The sequence below is a fragment of the Lithobates pipiens genome, unplaced genomic scaffold (genome assembly GCF_037356315.1).
Source record: "Lithobates pipiens isolate NorthernLeopardFrog02 unplaced genomic scaffold, aLitPip1_a1.2 Scaffold_27, whole genome shotgun sequence".
NCBI lineage: Eukaryota > Metazoa > Chordata > Amphibia > Anura > Ranidae > Lithobates > Lithobates pipiens.
Genome location: NW_027507788.1, coordinates 76,041,626 through 76,063,442, shown reverse-complemented (window position 1 = coordinate 76,063,442; position 21,817 = coordinate 76,041,626). Strand labels below are relative to the sequence as shown.

The window sequence follows — 21,817 nt, the reverse complement described above, 5'->3', positions numbered from 1 at the left end:
TACAAAAAGATCTTCCAGCATCTTCTTAACCACTTTCAGACCGGACCATTTTGCTGGTAAATGACCAGAGGTCTTTTTACACTTTGGCACTGCGCTGCTTTAACTGGTAATTGCACGGTCATGCAATGTTGTACCCAAACAAAATGTGCGTCCTTTTCTTCCCACAAATAGAGCTTTCTTTTGATGGTATTTGATTGCCTCTGCGATTTTTATTTTTTGCGATATAAACGTAAAAAGACCGCAAATTTTGAAAAAAAATGATATTTTCTACTTTTTGTTATTAGAAAAATCCAATAAACTCAATTATAGTCATACATTTAGGCCAAAATGTATTCAGCCACATGTCTTTGGTAAAAAAAAGTCAATAATTGTATATTTATTGGTTTGCGCAAAAGTTGTCACATCTACAAACTAAGGTACGTTTTCTGGAATTTACGCAGCTTTTAGTTTACGACTGCCTATCTCATTTCTTGAGGTGCTAAAATGGCAGGGCAGTACAAAGCCCCCCCAAATGACCCCATTTTGGAAAGTAGACCCCCTAAGGAAATTGATAAGAGGCATGTTGAGCCCATTGAATATTTTATTTTTTTGCCTCAAGCGATTGAATGACAAAAAAAAAAATTTTTTTTTTTTTTTACACAAAGTTGTCACTAAATGATATATTGCTCACACATGCTATGGGCGTATGTGAAATGACACCCCAAAATAAATTCTGCTGCTTCTCCTGAGTATGGGGATACCACATATGTGGGACTTTTTGGGAGCCTAGCCGCGTACGGGGCCCCGAAAACCAAGCACCGCCTTCAGGTTTTCTAAGGGCGTAAATTTTTGAGTTCACTTCTCACTACCTATTACAGTTTTGAAGGCCATAAAATGCCAAGATGGCACAAAACCCCCACAAATGACCCCATTTTAGAAAGTAGACACCCCAAGCTATTTGCTGAGAGGCATGTTGAGTTCATGGAATATTTTATATTTTGCCACAAGTTGCGGGAAAATTACAAACTTTTTTTTTTTTTTTTTTTTTTAACAAAGTTGTCACTAAATGATATATTGCTCACACATGCTATGGGCGTATGTGAAATGACACCCCAAAATAAATTCTGCTGCTTCTCCTGAGTACGGGGATACCACATATGTGGGACTTTTTGGGAGCCTAGCCGCGTACGGGGCCCCGAAAACCAAGCACCGCCTTCAGGCTTTCTAAGGGCGTAAATTTTTGAGTTCACTTCTCACTACCTATTACAGTTTTGAAGGCCATAAAATGCCAAGATGGCACAAAACCCCCACAAATGACCCCATTTTAGAAAGTAGACACCCCAAGCTATTTGCTGAGAGGCATGTTGAGTCCATGGAATATTTTATATTTTGCCACAAGTTGCGGGAAAATTACAAACTTTTTTTTTTTTTCACAAAGTTGTCACTAAATGATATATTGCTCACGCATGCCATGGGCATATGTGAAATGACACCCCAAAATAAATTCTGCTGCTTCTCCTGAGTACGGGGATACCACATATGTGGGACTTTTTGGGAGCCTAGCCGCGTACGGGGCCCCGAAAACCAAGCACCGCCTTCAGGCTTTCTAAGGGCGTTACAGTTTTGAAGGCCATAAAATGCCAAGATGGCACAAACCCCCCCCAAATGACCCCATTTTGGAAAGTAGACACCCCTAAATTTAGGGGTACACTAGTGAGACTAGGTAATAAATGGCGGGTGCCCTGAAACTATAAAAAAAATAACTAACCAACCAGCGTCACCTGTAACAGTTATATGGTGATCACTGGTGAAAGGGTTAACTAGGGGGCAATTAGGGGGCTTTATGCGGTAGTATATGGGGGTCCCTGGCGCTATAAAAAGCTGCAGAGAACCTAAATACCTACCTGCCTAACTAGCGTCATCTGTGACACTAATACAGCGATCAGAAAAACGATCGCTTATTAGGCTGGGTTCACACTGGAGCGATGCGGGAACGCCACTAATGCGCGGCGGGTTCCCGCATCGCATGCCTCCCGGTGGCAGTTCACACTGCCCTATGCGAACTGCTGGGAGTGTCAGTGAAATGTTACTGACACCCCCAGATCAGTTCGCATATCGCAGTGCGATCTGCAAACTCGGATCGCATGGTGTGAACACCCATGCGATCCGATTCTGCTGCGGGCCAAAAAAAGGGTCCTGTGCGAATTTGCGGCGGGTGCGGCGAATGGCTGAACTCGAATCGCACAGAGATCGGATGTGATTTGCACTGCAGTGCGGTGCGAATCACATCCGTTCTCATAAACCGCTGCAATGTGAACCCAGCCTTAGTGACACTGGCGACGGGGGGTGATCACGGGGTTAAACCTTTATTGGGGGGGTTAGGGGGGTACCTTAGAACTAAAGGGGGCTAACCCTAACTGCCCTAACAGTTATTAGTCACAAATGACACCCGCCGGGTGATCAGGGGGTTAAACCTTTATTAGGTAATAAATGGCGGGTGCCCTGAAACTATAAAAAAATAACTAACCAACCAGCGTCACCTGTAACAGTTATATGGTGATCACTGGTGAAAGGGTTAACTAGGGGGCAATCAGGGGGCTTTATGCGGTAGTATATGGGGGTCCCTGGCGCTATAAAAAGCTGCGGCGAACCTAAATACCTACCTGCCTAACTAGCGTCACCTGTGACACTAATACGGCGATCAGAAAAATGATCGCTTATTAGGCTGGGTTCACACTGGAGCGATGCGGAAACGCCGCGAATCCGCGGCGGGTTCCCGCATCGCATGCCTCCCGGCGGCAGTTCACACTGCCCTATGCGAACTGCTGGGAGTGTCAGTGAAATGTTACTGACACCCCCAGATCAGTTCGCATATCGCAGTGCGATCTGCAAACTCGGATCGCATGGTGTGAACACCCATGCGATCCGATTCTGCTGCGGGCCAAAAAAAGGGTCCCGTGCGAATTTGCGGCGGGTGCGGCGGGTGTGGCGGGTGCGGCGAATGGCTGAACTCGAATCGCACAGAGATCGGATGTGATTTGCACTGCAGTGCGGTGCGAATCACATTCGTTCTCATAAACCGCTGCAATGTGAACCCAGCCTTAGTGACACTGGCGACGGGGGGTGATCACGGGGTTAAACCTTTATTGGGGGGGGTTAGGGGGGTACATTAGAACTAAAGGGGGCTAACTCTAACTGCCCTAACAGTTATTACAGTCACAAATGACACCAATGCAAAAAAAAAAAAAAAAAAAAATGACATTGGTGTCACTGTGACTGGGGGGCAGGGGTAATTGGGGGGGTGATCGGGGGGTAAAGGGGGGGTGTGAGTGTGCCTGGCATGTTCTACTGTGTGTGTAGAGTGTTGGTGCAACTCACCGATCCGCTCTCCTCCGTGTCGGAACGAAAAATACCGACACGGAGGAGAGAATACATCACTTCCTCTCCTGTGTTTACATTACAGGAGAGGAAGTGATGTCACCGGGGATTTCTATTCGTCGGGAGCGATCGCGAGGGGGTGGCCATGAATGAATGGCCGCCCCCTCGTCCCGGATCGCTCCCGGACGAAAACCGACCGCCGCAGGCACCGGGCGGGGGCCCGATCGGGCCCCCGACCCGCGGGAGGCAAGGGACGTACATGTATGTCCTTATGCCTGCCCGTGCCATTCTACCGACGTACATCGGCGTGCGGCGTGCGGCGGTCGGCAACTGGTTAAGCAATGCTTGTGGAATGCCTACATTCTACAAAAAAAAGAAAAAAGTGTGACAAGCCTATGATCCATTCTGACTTTATTTGGAAAGATTCCAAACTGATCTACGTGAAACACCAAACACCAATGGCTGTGAATAGAGCTGGATGTTGTGCTGCTGGTGTCAACCCAGAACGCCTGATTGGTTGTCACTTCATGGACTACATCCCACCAACTGAAAAAAAAGTCAGCACCTACAAGGATGTTCATGGTTTACTGCTCAAAGTGAGATGACAGTGGAAAAAAAATCCAAACGGAAACCAGGTTCCATTGTCCCGATTGTGACATCAGACTGTGTGCCGTTCCATGTTTCAAAAATTTTCATACCCGGGATGTTTACTGAACCAATATGACTAGTAATATTGCACCCTTGTTTTTGATTTGATTATAGTATTGACTAAAATGTATTGAATAAAATATATTATATAACTTTTTTTTATTTATAGTTATTATAATTTCTGATTTTGTGTTTCAAACTTTGTCATACCCGAAATGTCTACTAGACTCTTGTTTGGACAGATTTAAGTGAGTTATTCTTAAAAATTACAGGCCTACAATATAAAACTCCAAATGTCCATACAAAACAATGTACCGCTTTTCAGGTTAAAGAAAAGAGACCTTGGGCCTCAAAACAACCTGGTCTTTACGTAGCACAAGAAAGGCCTCTTTCCAGTTTAAGGCCCTCAGTTCAGATTCAACTCACAGAAGCGATGGTTATGACACAGTAACGTAACCAAGGAATAATGTGAGAGACTACCTGTACAAAGGCTTTCACTAAGAAGTCAGGGGCAAGCAGCCCATGAAAAATAACTGCTAAGAATGAGATTTACATTGATGGTACTCAAAGCCAAAAATGTATCAGACTGGAGACTGGAGGAGAACTTGGGCTGGAATTATCTTACCTTGCCCCAAGAGAAATAGAGGTTCCAAACTAACTTTGTGAGAAGTTGATTTCCGAGCTTTCACAAGCATAAAGATAAGCAAATCTGACAGGCCTCAGTCTCCCAGGACCTGGGCATCAACAGCCAGGCTGTTAAAGCGAGTGGCCGAGAAGCAGGGTGGTAAACCAGCCCTTGAGATAGGAGATGAGGACCAAGCCAGGCGGGCCCACTCGCAGTCTGCTGAGGTTTGAGCACCACATCCTCCTGGGCTGATGTGTTGCATCGGATGTGTTTTTATGTATACAGCATACATGGAAATGTGTGTATATGATTTGCATATTTAGTTATATTTTTGTGACTATCCCAGCCTCATATTCGCACTCGCTTGCATCTATCTATAAGGCCTCATGCACACTGGACGTTTGACATTTTTATAGCAGCTATTTTTGGCTGTAGACATTTTTTTTACTAGTCATTAAACTCTCCATCATGTTATCCTACGTGTCCATGCACAGATAGGTTATCAGCAGTTTTGGGCAGTGGCGTTTTTGAGCAGGAAATAAACCCCCCCAAAACTAGTGGGTTTTGAGAGACGTTTTTCAGCTGTAAAAATGCTCTAACACTGATAAACGCCAATAAACACTCGTCGTCGTTTTGTTTTTTAACGTTTTGGTCCATTGGAAAAAAAATATTTTTTTTTCTTAGAAAAACAAAAACTCTAACGTGGAAAAACGCTAAAAACGCTATTGCAAAAACTTTGAAAAAAAAGTTGAAAAACTCACTGCAAAGCTACTGACATTTTTACAACACTATTTTAATGTCCCGTGTGTATGAGGCCTTAAGGTTACTTTGCGGTATAAGCAAGGAAGTTCAGACCTCTGCAGTGTATAAATGCGCTTTTACTATACAAAAATGATTCACATACAAAACTATTACAATATTTATTAGGAATACCATACAAGATTGACAGATATACCTATAATGGAATGCTACCCACTTCCTAGCAAAACTATGGTCTGTATACAATAAGGATTCATTAAAAGGAGGGGTGCACTAAATGGGTTTTTGGTGCCAAAACCAATACTGAAAATGAAAAATACACTAGGCTGAAAACCGAAACAATACCGAAACTGACCGATACCGAAAATTACTGTTTTTAAAAAATATTTTTATACAGATGGTCAGAGACTTGGGACGTGGCACAGGAGATGGTCAGAGACTGGGGACGTGGCACAGGACATGGTCAGAGACTGGGGACGTGGCACAGGACATGGTCAGAGACTGGGGACATGGCACAGGACATGGTCAGAGACTGGGGACGTGGCACAGGACATGGTCAGAGACTGGGGACGTGGCACAGGACATGGTCAGAGACTGGGGACGTGGCACAGGACATGGTCAGATACTGGGGACGTGGCACAGGACATGGTCAGAGACTGGGGACGTGGCACAGGACATGGTCAGAGACTGGGGACGTGGCACAGGACATGGTCAGAGACTGGGGACGTGGTACAGGACATGGACAGAGACTGGGAACGTGGTACAGGACATGGTCAGAGACTGGGGACGTGGTACAGGACATGGTCAGAGACTGGGGACGTGCTACAGGACATGGTCAGGGACTGGGGACGTGGTACAGGACATGGTCAGAGACTGGGGACGTGGTACAGGACATGGTCAGAGACTGGGGACGTGGCACAGGACATGGTCAGAGACTTGGGACGTGGCACAGGACATGGTCAGAGACTTGGGACGTGGCACAGGACATGGTCAGAGACTTGGGACGTGGCACAAGAGATGGTCAGAGACTGGGGACGTGGCACAGGACATGGTCAGAGACTGGGGACGTGGCACAGGACATGGTCAGAGACTGGAGACGTGGTACAGGACATGGTCAGAGACTGGGGACGTGGTACAGGACATGGTCAGACAGGACATGGTCAGAGACTGGGGACGTGGCACAGGAGATGGTCAGAGACTTGGGACGTGGCACAGGAGATGGTCAGAGACTGGGGATGTGGCACAGGACATGGTCAGAGACTGGGGACGTGGCACAGGACATGGTCAGAGACTGGGGACGTGGCACAGGACATGGTCAGAGACTGGGGACGTGGTACAGGACATGGACAGACAGGACATGGTCAGAGACTGGGGACGTGGCACAGGAGATGGTCAGAGACTGGGGACGTGGCACAGGACATGGTCAGAGACTGGGGACGTGGCACAGGACATGGTCAGAGACTGGGGACATGGCACAGGACATGGTCAGAGACTGGGGACATGGCACAGGACATGGTCAGAGACTGGGGACGTGGTACAGGACATGGTCAGAGACTGGGGACGTGATACAGGACATGGTCAGAGACTGGAGACGTGGTACAGGACATGGTCAGAGACTGGGGACGTGGTACAGGACATGGTCAGAGACTGGGGACGTGGTACAGGACATGGTCAGAGACTGGGGACGTGGTACAGGACATGGTCAGAGACTGGGGACGTGGTACAGGACATGGTCAGAGACTGGGGACGTGGTACAGGACATGGTCAGAGACTGGGGACGTGGTACAGGACATGGTCAGAGACTGGGGACGTGGTACAGGACATGGTCAGACAGGACATGGTCAGAGACTGGGGACGTGGTACAGGACATGGTCAGAGACTGGGGACGTGGTACAGGACATGGTCAGAGACTGGGGACGTGGTACAGGACATGGTCAGAGACTGGGGACGTGGTACAGGACATGGTCAGAGACTGGGGACGTGGTACAAGAGATTAATGCAGCCTCACCGGTGCCCATCATATGCAGCCTGCCAGTGCCAAGCAGCCTACCAGTGCCCATCATTTGCAGCCTGTCTGGGCTTCACCAGTGCCCAGCAGTCTACCAGTGCATACCTCCCAACTTTTGAAGGTAAGAATGAGGGACATTTAGGGGGGAGATTGACCTGTGGCAAGCGTAGTGCACAGCGGCAAAAAGTGGGTGTGGTAGCATAGTAAACGATGTTGTCTGTAAACACAGTTTATTATGTTACAGTTAGGAATGGACAGAGTAAGTGATTCGTACAGATAACTGTCATTTCAGGCAGGGAAACTTTCCCTGCTCTCCATCCTGACATATTCCTCACAGCAGCCAGTGGGAGATGGAGGGGGGGGCCTTGCAGGAGACAGTACAGGGTGACAGGAGAATGGCAGGGTAAAGGAGAACAGCACAGGGACCAGAGCAGAGTACAGGGGGATCAGAGAAGAGTAGAGTACAGGGGGGATCAGAGAAGAGTAGAGTACAGGGGGGATCAGAGAACAGTAGAGTACAGGGGGGATCAGAGAACAGTAGAGTACAGCGGGGATCGGAGAAGAGAAGAGTACAGGGGAATCATAGAAGAGCACAGGGGGTCTGGAAAAGAGCACAGGGGGGCCAGAGAACAGTAGGGGGGCAGAGAAGTTGCTGGGCAAGATCACAGAAGGGCCAGGAGAGAGCTGATGGGCCCACGGGCAGCAGAAAAAGCTGGAGAGGAGGGGCAGAATACAGAGAAACCAATGCCCTCCATGTTCTTCCTGCAGATGCTGAATGCCCACTTTTCCTCCTCTCCTTCCCACAAGCATTCAGTGGCTGCAGGAAAAACATGGAAGGCATTGGTTCCTGTGTATGCTACCCCTCCTCTCAGGCTGGGTCGCAATGGTGACCACTGTAGTTATGTCCCTGCAGTGAAGTAAAGAAAAAAAAGTTCTGGCAGAATGAAGGAGCAATGAGGAATGCTGGCAGGATTTTGAGGCTGGGACAGTTGCAGACTAGAGCATACAGAGGGTTAAGAAGACTGGTAGATGAAAAGATTGTGGACTAGGAAATGCTGAGGATGAAGGGGGAGGAGGGGGGCTGCGAGTTTAGTGAGAGCTGGACAAGCAATAAGAGAAGAAAAGTGCTGGGTGTGAGTAGTTATCAGTGTGCAAGTGATGCTGGAAAGATTACCGTACTTCATTTACCTTCTACAAAGCACATTCCGGTCATACAGAGGCACTGGGCAGTGGTACTCAGAGATAGGAGAGGATCACATGGCACTGCACAGTAACAGAAGACCGGAGCAGGAATGGGGTCAGATGTCAGAATCGTCCCACATGCAGGGACTTCTATCACAAATCGCCACGCACAGTGCTGAGTGATGGGAGGAGGGGAGCAAGCTCCACAGCCCGTGCTTCTGATAAACCTGTATATTGGCCACACTTAACATACTGTGCAGGAGCAACTCAGAGTGAGATGTCCGGAGGCGGAGCTGGGAGGGAAAGCCGCTCTGCACAGTTTCCTCCACAGTGCGCACCCACAAAGCACGGTAGCACTCCAGAACGATACTCCCGTAATGGGCGGCACCATTATCGGCAAGAATTTTCTTTCGGCAAATTGACGAAAAGGCCATTTTCAGCCGATATGTTTCGGATGACTGAAATTTCGGTGCATCCTTAATTAAAAGGTTACTTAGCCTCCCTTATAGAAACTTCACAATCTCCTTGGTAATGAGGAACCCAGGGGATTGCAGGAGATTGGGCACAAAAGCATCTTCAGGTTCTGGCAGAGACCTTCTTTGGTGTTACGTCATTACAGAGAATCCTGCTCTCAATCTCCGTTCTTTGCTTTTATTTGGAACGTTTTGAGAAGACAATCCCACCTGTGTATATACTTTTCTGCCCCATTACACTGATGTCAAATATAGCAAATAGTCAAGCTAGATATTTATAGTTGACCAGATAACCTGTATAAACAATGGTAGCAGAGAGGGTATCTTGTGTAAGCACCCCAAGACACCTGTTGGACAAATGTCCACTTGCAGAAAGCCTGAGCAAACAGACAAAGACTGAGTGTGAGTGCGAGGTTGGCAAAGTCACAAGAAAATATATGTATACATATCATATACATATATTTCCATGTATAATAAAACAAATCAGATGCAACACAGATGAGAATCACCAGAATGCCCTCCACCTCGGTCTGGCCGAGTAGGCTGGTAGGCTGGGAAGAAGTTTCATAGGAAGCAAGAAATAGATTAGGTTGAACGGATTTGACGGAGTCACCAGGACATTCACCATCATGGCTAGGGGATCCCTGGATTTGGAGATCTGCTCAGTTTTTTGTTGAGCTTGGAAGCCATGAGGTCCATACCAGTGTGAACTGTGAAGAGTGAAAAGACCATTCTCCAAGGCTATAGACAGATGACTGATGAAGCACAGTCTACAGGGCTGAAACATTATGTTCTGCCCAAGCCAGAATCAAATCCGCTTCTTCAGCTGCAATATTTCTGGTTACTGTGAGATGGTTGATATACGCTAATGCTGTGGCATTGTCCAGCTGAATCATGGTCAGATGACTTTGGAGACAAGAGCTCCTGCATTGAAAGGATAATGGAATAACCCTAAATTCCAGAAACTGATCGAAAGTCAAGCTTGATGCATTTCACTGAAATACCACACACCATAAAGTCCAGTCCAACCAAAAATGTTTTCTTAAAAGTATTAAAGTCCACCAAAAAAAATGCATTAAGGTAAAATCCCCCAAATGATGTGCCTTGTACAACTTGACAACTCAACTTGTGAAGCCACCAATGAAATCGGTCCCTCCACTAACCAGATTTTTAAATAGGGAGGCATACTCGCATAGATTTTCTGTTCCAATCAATGCCACAGCTCTCCCACCTTCCGCTCTAAATTCTCAAAGGATTAGACAGATGATATCCACTCAGTTAAAAATTTAGGCTATTATAGTGTAGTAACTGCAGACACAATTTATTAACCACTTGAGATCCACGCTATAGTCAATTGACGGCTACAGCGCGGATCTCCTTTTCCGGGACTACGTCTATTGACGTAGTCCCGTGTACGAGCGGCCTGCGCGCCCCCTGAGGGGCGCGCGCGGCGCGCTCTGTGATTGGCGAGTCCATGAGACTCGCCTGATCACCGATCCGTGCAAGGGGTCGATCCCGACCCCTTATCACGTGATCATCTGTCAGCCAATGACAGCTGATCATGTGATATAACGGAGCCGGTAATCGGCTATTATTCCTCCTCGCGCTGACAGCGCGAGGAGAAAAAAAAAAAAGCCGATCACCGGCGGCCGTGATCGGGACATGTCCCGATCACGGCCAGCCCTGCTAGCGACCACCTGCCCCCTGCCAGTGCCCACTTATTAAAAGTGCCCCCCGTCAGTGCCACCCAGCAGTGCCCACAGTGCCACCCAGCACTGCCCACAGTGCCACCCACAGTGCCCACAATCTGCCTCAAAGGTGCTGCACCCCAGTGCCGCCCATCAGTGCCCAGCAGTGCCGCCCATCAGTGCCCATCAGTCCCATCTATCAGTGGTACCTATCAGTGCCCATCCGTGCCACCCATCTGTGCCATCTTATCTGTGCCCATCTTTGCCCATCAGTGCCGCCTTATCTGTGCCCATCGGTGCCGCCTTATCTGTGCCTATTAGTGCCGCCTTAACTATGCCTATCAGTGCCCACCAGTGCAGCCTATCAGTGCCCACCAGTGCAGCCTATCAGTGCCCACCAGTGCAGCCTATCAGTGCCCACCAGTGCAGCCTATCAGTGCCCACCAGTGCAGCCTATCAGTGCCCACCAGTGCAGCCTATCAGTGCCCACCAATGCAGCCCATCAGTGCCCACCAATGCAGCCCATCAGTGCCCACCAGTGCAGCCCATCAGTGCCCACCAGTGCAGCCTATCAGTGCCGCCTAATCAGCGCACTTCAATGAAGGAGAAAAATGACCCGTTTGCAAAATTTTATAACAAACTATTAAAACATGATTTTTTTTTTTTTTGCATCTTTTTTTGTTTGTTTAGCAAAAAATAAAACTCCGAGCTGTAATTAAATACCACCAAAAGAAAGCTCTATTTGCGGGAAAAAAATGATAAAAATTTCATTTGGGTACAGTGTTGTATGCCCGCGCAATTGTCATTCAAAGTGCATCAGCGCTGAAAGCTGAAAATTGGTCTGGGACTGAGGGGGGTTTAAGTGCCCAGTAAGCAAGTGGTTAAAGCATAAGTTTACCTTTTCAAAACAAATAAATGCACATTTGTTTGTTTGTTTTTTACCTGCAAAAAGATGTGAATTTACAGTATTCATTTTGAAAAAGGTGAATTTATCCTTTAATAAATTGTGTCCTAAGTTACTAAACTCTATTATCCTTTCTTTTTATTACTGAGTGGATGTCATCTGTCTAATACCAAGAAAGGTTGGGCTGGAAGATGGGAGATATGTGCCATTGGTTGGAACAGCAGATCTATTTGTGTATGCCTTCCTTTGGGGAAAAAAAAGGTAAGGCACTGAGATCCGGTAAGTGCGAAAAGAGATTTCATTGGTGATGGCTTCACAAGTGCAGTTGTCAAGTTGTTCAAGTGATATCAAGTGGGGGATTTCACCTTATTGCATGTTTTTTCTTGGACTGTAATACTTTTAGGAAAACATTTTTTGGTTGGAATTATGGTGTGTGGTGTTTCAATGGAGTGGATTAAAACACTTTATATATTTTATCAGTTTCATGTGGAATTTTTTTTTTTTTTTTGCAAGAGACACATTTATAATTTTTTCTTATTGCACTTTAGCACTGGTCCATTTAGTGTGCAGGCTCTTGAAATTATTTCATGAATTCTGTTATTCACTATTCTCTGAATATTTGCTTTCACTGATTTGAGGAGTAATTAGCGCAACAGCAATATACTGTAGGGATTTTATTCATATTATTATTATTCACGATCTATATAACACCAACAGTTTACACAGCGCTTTACAATGTAGAGGGGGACAGCACAATTACAGTACAATACATAAGGGACAGGAGGGCCCTGCTTGTGGAGCTTACATTCTAAAGGGAGGGGATGGTGGTACAAAAGGTAATAGATGCAGGGAATGATTTGATGGAGTTGTTATCTGGGTGTGGGATAGGCTTCCCTGAACAAGTTTTAGTGTGATCGAAATGGTTCCAATGCTGATTTCTGAAGATTTAGGACCCACCGAATCTCTGTAGGGTCTACACAGTCTGTTCAGAAGAAGGCCGTCCAGATATCCCACTATGGGAATGCCCTGAGAGAGAAGCAAAGAAGTTAGCACCATGGTAATGGCTTGTGATGCAGTGGAAAGGCCAAAGGGATAGGGGCAGCAAATTGGTAATGTTGTGTGCCCACAGTAATATGAAGGTAGTGTTGATGCATTGGGAACATGTAAGTACGCATCTTTGATGTCCATAGAAGCCAGAAGGTCTCCCAGACAGAGGGAAGCAATGATTAACTGAAGTGAATAAAAGGTAGTCTGAGAATGGGGAGTTAGTGTACCCACATAATCAATGCCATGGGGCAATCCCAAAAAGGAGCACAATTAATCCTGTATCACTGCATCTACCAAGGGAGACCAAACTTTATCAAAGTTAAACTTATTCCGGACCACCCACCACACAAATACTGCGGCAGGGCGGCCCAGCGACGTGAAACAAAATACCTGTATGTTGTTTGCGCTCCCTGGTCTGGGGCAAACACGCCGCCAGCGACCCACTCCCACTGTGCTTGGAATGACAGGGGAAAGAGAATGGTGAACTGCCTATATAAACAAGGCAGACTGTCGTTCTGTCACAGAGAAAGAGAGATTCCTAACAATCAGGAACATCGATCTCTCCCTTTGACTAGTGTCAGCATCCCCCACAAAGTTAGAAAGCACACACGGGGAACACAGTTAACCCTTTGATAGCCCCTGATAACCCCTTCCCTGCCAGTGTCATTTATACAGTGTCAATGCATTTTTTTTATCCCTCATTACTGTATTGGTGTTACTGTTCCTACCAAAAAGTGTCACTTAGTGTCCAATTTGTCTGTTACAATGTCGCAGTCTTGCTTAAAATCGCTGATCACCGCCAATACTAGAAAACAAAAAAAAAAAGTCCCTAAATCGATCCCATAGTTTGTAGACGCGATAAATTTTGTGCAAACCAATCAATATACGCTAATCGGGATTTTTTTTACCGAAAATATGTAGCAGAATACAAATTGGCCTAAATTGATGAAGAAATTAGAATTTTTACATCTTTTTATTGGATATGTTTTAGAGCAGAAGTAAAAAATATGTTCGTTTTTTTTTTTCAAAATTGTTGCTTTTTTTTGGTTATAGTGTAAAAAAAAATTCAAATCACAGAGGTGATGAAATACCACCAAAAGTAAGCTCTATTTGTGGTAAAAAAAAAGGACATTGATTTTATTTGTGTACGACCACGCAATTGTCAGTTAAAATAATGCAGTGCTGTATCGCAACAAACGGCCTGGTCATTGAGGGGGTAAATCCTTCCGGGCCTGAAGTGGTTAATGGTGCATCCCCTGCTGTTAAATTTGGCTTTACACAATGAAAGAGTATATTTTATAAGGGATTTCTACTTATTGGGGGTAGGCGGAGCAAGGGACTTTTGAGAAAACAACAATTGTTTTTCTTGCATAATAAAGCAGTAAACCAAGTAACAATCTAGTAGCCTTGCTGTGTGCCAATGGCACCACCAGACAGAAATCTATATCCAGAGGTATCTGAATATTAGCAATAGTCACAAAAAAATGCGAGACCCAAGACCAACAGGATTCTATTCCTGTACAAGTCTAGCAGAGTGAGAAAAGCCTGCATTTGCGCTGGCGCATCTCACAGTTAGTAGCGATAAACAATTTAAATTGTACAGGTTTGTCTCCGGTGGATATTAATTGCTGAAATGGATAATCCCAATCATCAATGTCAAGGTCTGGGAGATCCGATGACTGCTTCTCCCTACATTTAAGTAAATCCTGCAAGGTGGGCTGTTTCAAAGCTTTATCTAAAGTCGAGTTGGCCTTGGACAATGACTCCTCACACATGAGAGTTTATGGTTTTAAACTATACACCTTGAAATCTCTCTTTTTTCAGGACAATGGATTTGACCCCTTGAAAGAGAAATTGCACCACAGCAGCGTGAAGGTGTGGCAAGTTTGATAACATGATGCGTGGAGGTAGAGACGAAAACTCAAATTTGTAGCCACAACGGGCAGCAGACATTCGTACCACTCTGATAACTGGGGGTGCCCCTCATTGTGAGGATGTGTTTGTGGACCTAAAGCACTTGCCTATCCTGGACTTACAGCAGAAAGGAGTTTCAGGCTTTGCCTTGGAGGCTTGGAAGAAACAAATCAAGCTCTTTCTTAGCATCAGGAAAAGGCAAATCTCTGGAAACTTTATCAAGGAGGTCACCATGGAGGGGGGGGGGGAGTGAGCACCCTTTTGCTCCACAAAAGACAGGGTCACCCTGCTCCAGTCATTTCCTCAATGTTATTACCCTGTTTGGCAATTTTCTAAATAAAAGGTGATTTTACAGTAGTGAGGCCGTTCGGACTTCCTTTTTCTTTTATCAGCTGTGAGCTTGGCCGGGGTCTGTTCAGTGCTATCATGGCAGTGTGTGGCTGGTGGACCTGGAGTGGTGTTTTCTATCTTTGAAAGGTTGAGCGAAGAGCCAGCGGAGTGCCCAGAGGAAGGCAGGGAAACAGACTGGGGGTAACTATCTGAACAGAGGTAGTGCCCTGTGGAGATAGGCTAACAACTGGAGCCATTTGCGAAGAGTCTCAGCTAGCAAGCCCATCTGACCCCCTACCCCTGCGATTTGCCATGTGTGGTATAAAAGTATCCCCAGAAGGATAGTCACAACCTATGTTGCTGAGAAGGAAGTGTTAAGCCTTCTATGCCAGGCACTGTAGGCTGCTGCAACCAAGTAGGCATCTGGGGACTGCGATACTGTACCCTGGAGGGAGCCTTGGATTGCTCCTGGTTAGAGAAAGTGCATCCAGAGAAGGAAAATGGCACATTTTCAATGAAGCTGCTGTGATCAAGATCAGACACAACACTGCCAGAGGAGAGAGACTTGCACCAGTTTGGGACAAGGAAATTGTAAAAATGAAATGGTCAGCACTTCCCATTCATAGCTGCAACACGTTTAAAGGGTTTCAGTTTGCACTTCTTAGTGACTGAATCATGGGAGTGGCAGCCCTCCTGGGGCAGACGTAAGGAGAACAATTTCCCTACTTGCCGTGGAAGATTTTTTCACACTCCAGACAAAATACAAGAGGAAGAACCAATCCAAGCTACACCCTCCTAGTGGGCATATCCCCCAAGGGACCTTCAGCTACAGGGCTCTGCTGCAGGCAGACCACGGCCCAAGATCTGTATGGCACTCTGTGGCTAACTCAAAGCAGTGTGCCAAGTGAGGGTTCACGCAGAATCCAGTGCCCAAAGCAACAAACAGGCTGGCCCATCATCTTCATCCAAGCAGGGTCTGGGTATGGTCCCCCCAAGACTCAACAGATCTAGGAGGTACAGTGGCAATGGTGAAGCCAGGAAATCCACAGGAATGAGTTAAGTTTTTTCAGTAAAGGGACAAGGTCCATTGCCTAAGAAAACTAGAGGCTATCTGGTAATGAGAGGGGTTATAATAGGAGGGATGTCCCTGAAGCTCTTTTTTTTTTTACAAGTGTCCAATCAAATGAAGATAGTTGCATATAAAACCATGGCTAGGGAGTAAAGATTTTGTGTCTTGTACTGTATGATTAATAAATACAACATCCCATCTAAGCGTAGAATGTAAAACTTTTGGGTTTTACGAGAAGAGAACACCAAGATAAAATCAGTTTATCAGCATTTTTGGGGTGTTTAATACTGACCTGTACAGGTATATCAAGTTTATCCAAAATTGCTTCAACTTTCGCTTTGAAAACTTCAGGCCTCAGTTTACCACGGCTAATTCCCATCTGATTGGTAAAAAAAACCACCTGACAGAAGAGCAAAAAAATTAATGGGTAAAAAAGGAGGCCTTAGAGGAAGTGGATACCAATAAAATGTAACGTTAGAACGCAGCTGTTCTTTCCATATACAGTAGATGGTCCTATCTATCAACACATATTTGTGAAATGTCTCCAGCTCCAAAGTGAAGTTCTTATACATATTCAATATATCTGTGTTTATAACAATGTGGATAAGCTGAATTCAATTAATGTGCCGAGCTTCTAATAAACTGTTTCCCATGAAAACCACATCCAATCTGAGAAAAATAAAAAATTTATATATAAATGTATAAAATCAATCTGATAAATCACTCAACAACTCTCAATCATAAAATACACAATTCACAGTGATCATGCAACTATAACACTGTGAAAATTGAAGAGAGATATAACCGTGCAGTCCTTCATATATATGATATATAGAACTCCAATTCCTTGTAGCTGTGCTAGTGATCGCCACTCCTCTGTATGCTTCATTAAAGTGCTCAGTGTAATACAGCTGGTGATAACTCGTGCTCCCCTTTGGGTGTGTTCTCACCTTAATGCCAGTGACCTCTCAATTAATGTGATGCTAAAGTCTTGTTTTTTTCCTTTAAAATTAACAAACATGTTATACTTACCTGCTCTGTGTAGTGGTTTTGCACAGAGCAGCCCAAATCCTCCCTTTTCTCAGGTCCTTCGCCAGCTCTCTTTCCCCCTCGCTCCTGTCGAGTACCCCCAAAACAAGCAGCTTGCCATGGGGGCGCTCAAGCTGAGCTTTGTGTCCCCATTCAGACATGGAGCCATGGTTCGCCCCTCCCTCATGATTGGCTAACTGACGTTGATTGTCTTAGCCAATCAGGAGGGAGAATTCCGGACACTCGTGGATCTCATGTCTCTTGTGGATCGAGATGGGGCTCAGGTAAGCATTAGGGGGGCTGTTGCACACTGAAGGTTTTTTATCTTAATGCATAGAATGCAATAAGATAAAAAAAAAAAACCTCTGCCTTTGGAATCACTGTAAGTTTGGTCAACACTCGCTTTTTAGTCAAATCCAGACTAAAAATATAAAGATGTCCTGGTACCCTTTTTCTCCTTTCAAGTACCGCTGTTTCTCACCATAAAATCCATGTATGCAAAAAATAAACGCGCTCCAATATTTCTTATACTGTTTTAAAATCCAAATGGTCTTTATTAAAGTGCAAAAATGATTACTCGCATTTTCAGGGTGCTTAACCACTTTCAGACCGGACCATTTTGCTGGTAAATGACCAGAGGTCTTTTTACACTTTGGCACTGCGCTGCTTTAACTGGTAATTGCGCGGTCATGCAATGTTGTACCCAAACAAAATTTGCGTCCTTTTCTTCCCACAAATAGAGCTTTCTTTTGATGGTATTTGATTGCCTCTGCGATTTTTATTTTTTGCGATATAAACGTAAAAAGACCGCAAATTTTGAAAAAAAATGATATTTTCTACTTTTTGTTATTAGAAAAATCCAATAAACTCAATTTTAGTCATACATTTAGGACAAAATGTATTCAGCCACATGTCTTTGGTAAAAAAAAAGTCAATAATTGTATATTTATTGGTTTGCGCAAAAGTTGTCACATCTACAAACTAAGGTACGTTTTCTGGAATTTACGCAGCTTTTAGTTTACGACTGCCTATCTCATTTCTTGAGGTGCTAAAATGACAGGGCAGTACAAAACCCCCCCAAATGACCCCATTTTGGAAAGTAGACCCCCTAAGGAAATTGATAAGAGGCATGTTGAGCCCATTGAATATTTTATTTTTTTGCCTCAAGCGATTGAATAATGACAAAAAAAAAATTTTTTTTTTTTTTTTACACAAAGTTGTCACTAAATGATATATTGCTCACACATGCTATGGGCGTATGTGAAATGACACCCCAAAATAAATTCTGCTGCTTCTCCTGAGTACGGGGATACCACATATGTGGGACTTTTTGGGAGCCTAGCCGCGTACAGGGCCCCGAAAACCAAGCACCGCCTTCAGGCTTTCTAAGGGCGTAAATTTTTGATTTCACGCCTCACTACCTATTACAGTTTTGAAGGCCATAAAATGCCAAGATGGCACAAAACCCCCACAAATGACCCCATTTTAGAAAGTAGACACCCCAAGCTATTTGCTGAGAGGCATGTTGAGTCCATGGAATATTTTATATTTTGCCACAAGTTGCGGGAAAATTAGAAACTTTTTTTTTTTTTTTTTTTTTTCACAAAGTTGTCACTAAATGATATATTGCTCATGCATGCCATGGGCATATGTGAAATGACACCCCAAAATAAATTCTGCTGCTTCTCCTGAGTACGGGGATACCACATATGTGGGACTTTTTGGGAGCCTAGCCGCGTACGGGGCCCCGAAAACCAAGCACCGCCTTCAGGCTTTCTAAGGGCGTAATTTTTTGAGTTCACTTCTCACTACCTATTACAGTTTTGAAGGCCATAAAATGCCAAGATGGCACAAAACCCCCACAAATGACCCCATTTTAGAAAGTAGACACCCCAAGCTATTTGCTGAGAGGCATGTTGAGTCCATGGAATATTTTATATTTTGCCACAAGTTGCGGGAAAATTACAAACTTTTTTTTTTTTTCACAAAGTTGTCACTAAATGATATATTGCTCACGCATGCCATGGGCATATGTGAAATGACACCCCAAAATAAATTCTGCTGCTTCTCCTGAGTACGGGGATACCACATATGTGGGACTTTTTGGGAGCCTAGCCGCGTACGGGGCCCCAAAAACCAAGCACCGCCTTCAGGCTTTCTAAGGGCGTTACAGTTTTGAAGGCCATAAAATGCCAAGATGGCACAAACCCCCCCCCCCCAAATGACCCCATTTTAGAAAGTAGACACCCCTAAATTTAGGGGTACACTAGTGAGACTAGGTAATAAATGGCGGGTGCCCTGAAACTATAAAAAAATAACTAACCAACCAGCGTCACCTGTAACAGTTATATGGTGATCACTGGTGAAAGGGTTAACTAGGGGGCAATCAGGGGGCTTTATGCGGTAGTATATGGGGGTCCCTGGCGCTATAAAAAGCTGCGGCGAACCTAAATACCTACCTGCCTAACTAGCGTCACCTGTGACACTAATACAGCGATCAGAAAAACGATCGCTTATTAGGCTGGGTTCACACTGGAGCGATGCGGGAACGCCACGAATGCGCGGCGGGTTCCCGCATCGCATGCCTCCCGGCGGCAGTTCACACTGCCCTATGCGAACTGCTGGGAGTGTCAGTGAAATGTTAATGACACCCCCAGATCAGTTCGCATATCGCAGTGCGATCTGCAAACTTGGATCGCATGGTGTGAACACCCATGCGATCCGATTCTGCTGCGGACCAAAAAAAGGGTCCCGTGCGAGTTTGCGGCGGGTGCGGCGGGTGCGACACGAATTCAGCCATACTATCTGTATAGCTGAACTCGAATCGCACAGAGATCGGATGTGATTTGCACTGCAGTGCGGTGCGAATCACATCCGTTCTCATAAACCGCTGCAATGTGAACCCAGCCTTAGTGACACTGGCGACGGGGGGTGATCACGGGGTTAAACCTTTATTGGGGGGGTTAGGGGGGTACCTTAGAACTAAAGGGGGCTAACCCTAACTGCCCTAACAGTTATTAGTCACAAATGACACCTGCCGGGTGATCAGGGGGTTAAACCTTTATTAGGTAATAAATGGCGGGTGCCCTGAAACTATAAAAAAATAACTAACCAACCAGCGTCACCTGTAACAGTTATATGGTGATCACTGGTGAAAGGGTTAACTAGGGGGCAATCAGGGGGCTTTATGCGGTAGTATATGGGGGTCCCTAGCGCTATAAAAAGCTGCGGCGAACCTAAATACCTACCTGCCTAACTAGCGTCACCTGTGACACTAATACGGCGATCAGAAAAATGATCGCTTATTAGGCTGGGTTCACACTGGAGCGATGCGGAAACGCCGCGAATCCGCGGCGGGTTCCCGCATCGCATGCCTCCCGGCGGCAGTTCACACTGCCCTATGCGAACTGCTGGGAGTGTCAGTGAAATGTTACTGACACCCCCAGATCAGTTCGCATATCGCAGTGCGATCTGCAAACTCGGATCGCATGGTGTGAACACCCATGCGATCCGATTCTGCTGCGGGCCAAAAAAAGGGTCCCGTGCGAATTTGCGGCGGGTGCGGCGGGTGTGGCGGGTGCGGCGGGTGCGGCGAATGGCTGAACTCGAATCGCACAGAGATCGGATGTGATTTGCACTGCAGTGCGGTGCGAATCACATTCGTTCTCATAAACCGCTGCAATGTGAACCCAGCCTTAGTGACACTGGCGACGGGGGGTGATCACGGGGTTAAACCTTTATTGGGGGGGTTAGGGGGGTACATTAGAACTAAAGGGGGCTAACCCTAACTGCCCTAACAGTTATTACAGTCACAAATGACACCAATGCAAAAAAAAAAAAAAAAAAAAAAAAATGACATTGGTGTCACTGTGACTGGGGGGCAGGGGTAATTGGGGGGGTGATCGGGGGGTAAAGGGGGGGTGTGAGTGTGCCTGGCATGTTCTACTGTGTGTGGGATGTGTTGGTGCAACTCACTGATCCGCTCTCCTCCGTGTCGGAACGAAAAATACCGACACGGAGGAGAGAATACATCACTTCCTCTCCTGTGTTTACATTACAGGAGAGGAAGTGATGTCACCGGGGATTTCCATTCGTCGGGAGCGATCGCGAGGGGGTGGCCATGAATGAATGGCCGTCCCCTCGTCCGGGATCGCTCCCGAACGAAAACCGACCGCCGCAGGCACCGGGCGGGGGCCCGATCGGGCCCCCGACCCGCGGGAGGCAAATCACGTACATATACGTGCTTATGCCTGCCCGTGCCATTCTGCCGACGTACATCGGCGTTAGGCGGTCGGCAAGTGGTTAAAGTGCACCACTCGGATATCGCTATGTAAAGTATGCAGTCCGTTGGCTCTGTGAAACCAGCCACTCATGTGCAAATCCTCCGCCGTACCATCCTCTTTGCACCTCCCCTAAGGGATGTCAGAGTGGTGCGCTTTAAGCACCCTGAAAATCTGAGTAATCATTTTTACATTTTAACAAAAATCATTTGGATTTTAAATGGTAAACAGAGTTTTTATTAGAAGCACAGCAAATAAATTTGTTTTGCACATAACATGGAATGTAAGAAGTGCCTGCTGCTGACCCTATAGAATGCAATTCAATTGATTTTAGGTCGCTCACCAGGTTTTTGTTTACTTGAATGTGGATAAGCTGTTCTTTTGCATGTCAAACTAAATTTATGAACATAATAATTGTTTTTTTCATAGGGGTAATAGCATGTAGTGGGTCCCAATATTTACCGTATACCTCCAACACTTTGCATGCTCCTCCACTATAGACTG

At 45.8% G+C, this 21,817-nt stretch overlaps 1 protein-coding gene across 2 annotated transcripts in view; it reads right to left on the bottom strand.

Moving 5' to 3' along the window:
* The window catches only part of PNKP (polynucleotide kinase 3'-phosphatase), a 603,977-nt gene that overhangs the window by 292,995 nt on the left and 289,165 nt on the right, over positions 1–21,817 (bottom strand). For both annotated transcript variants that reach the window (XM_077457083.1, XM_077457082.1), the window contains exon 7: positions 16,297–16,404. In XM_077457083.1, the coding sequence (XP_077313209.1) occupies positions 16,297–16,404 (108 nt within the window). The remainder of the gene's footprint in view (positions 1–16,296; positions 16,405–21,817) is intronic.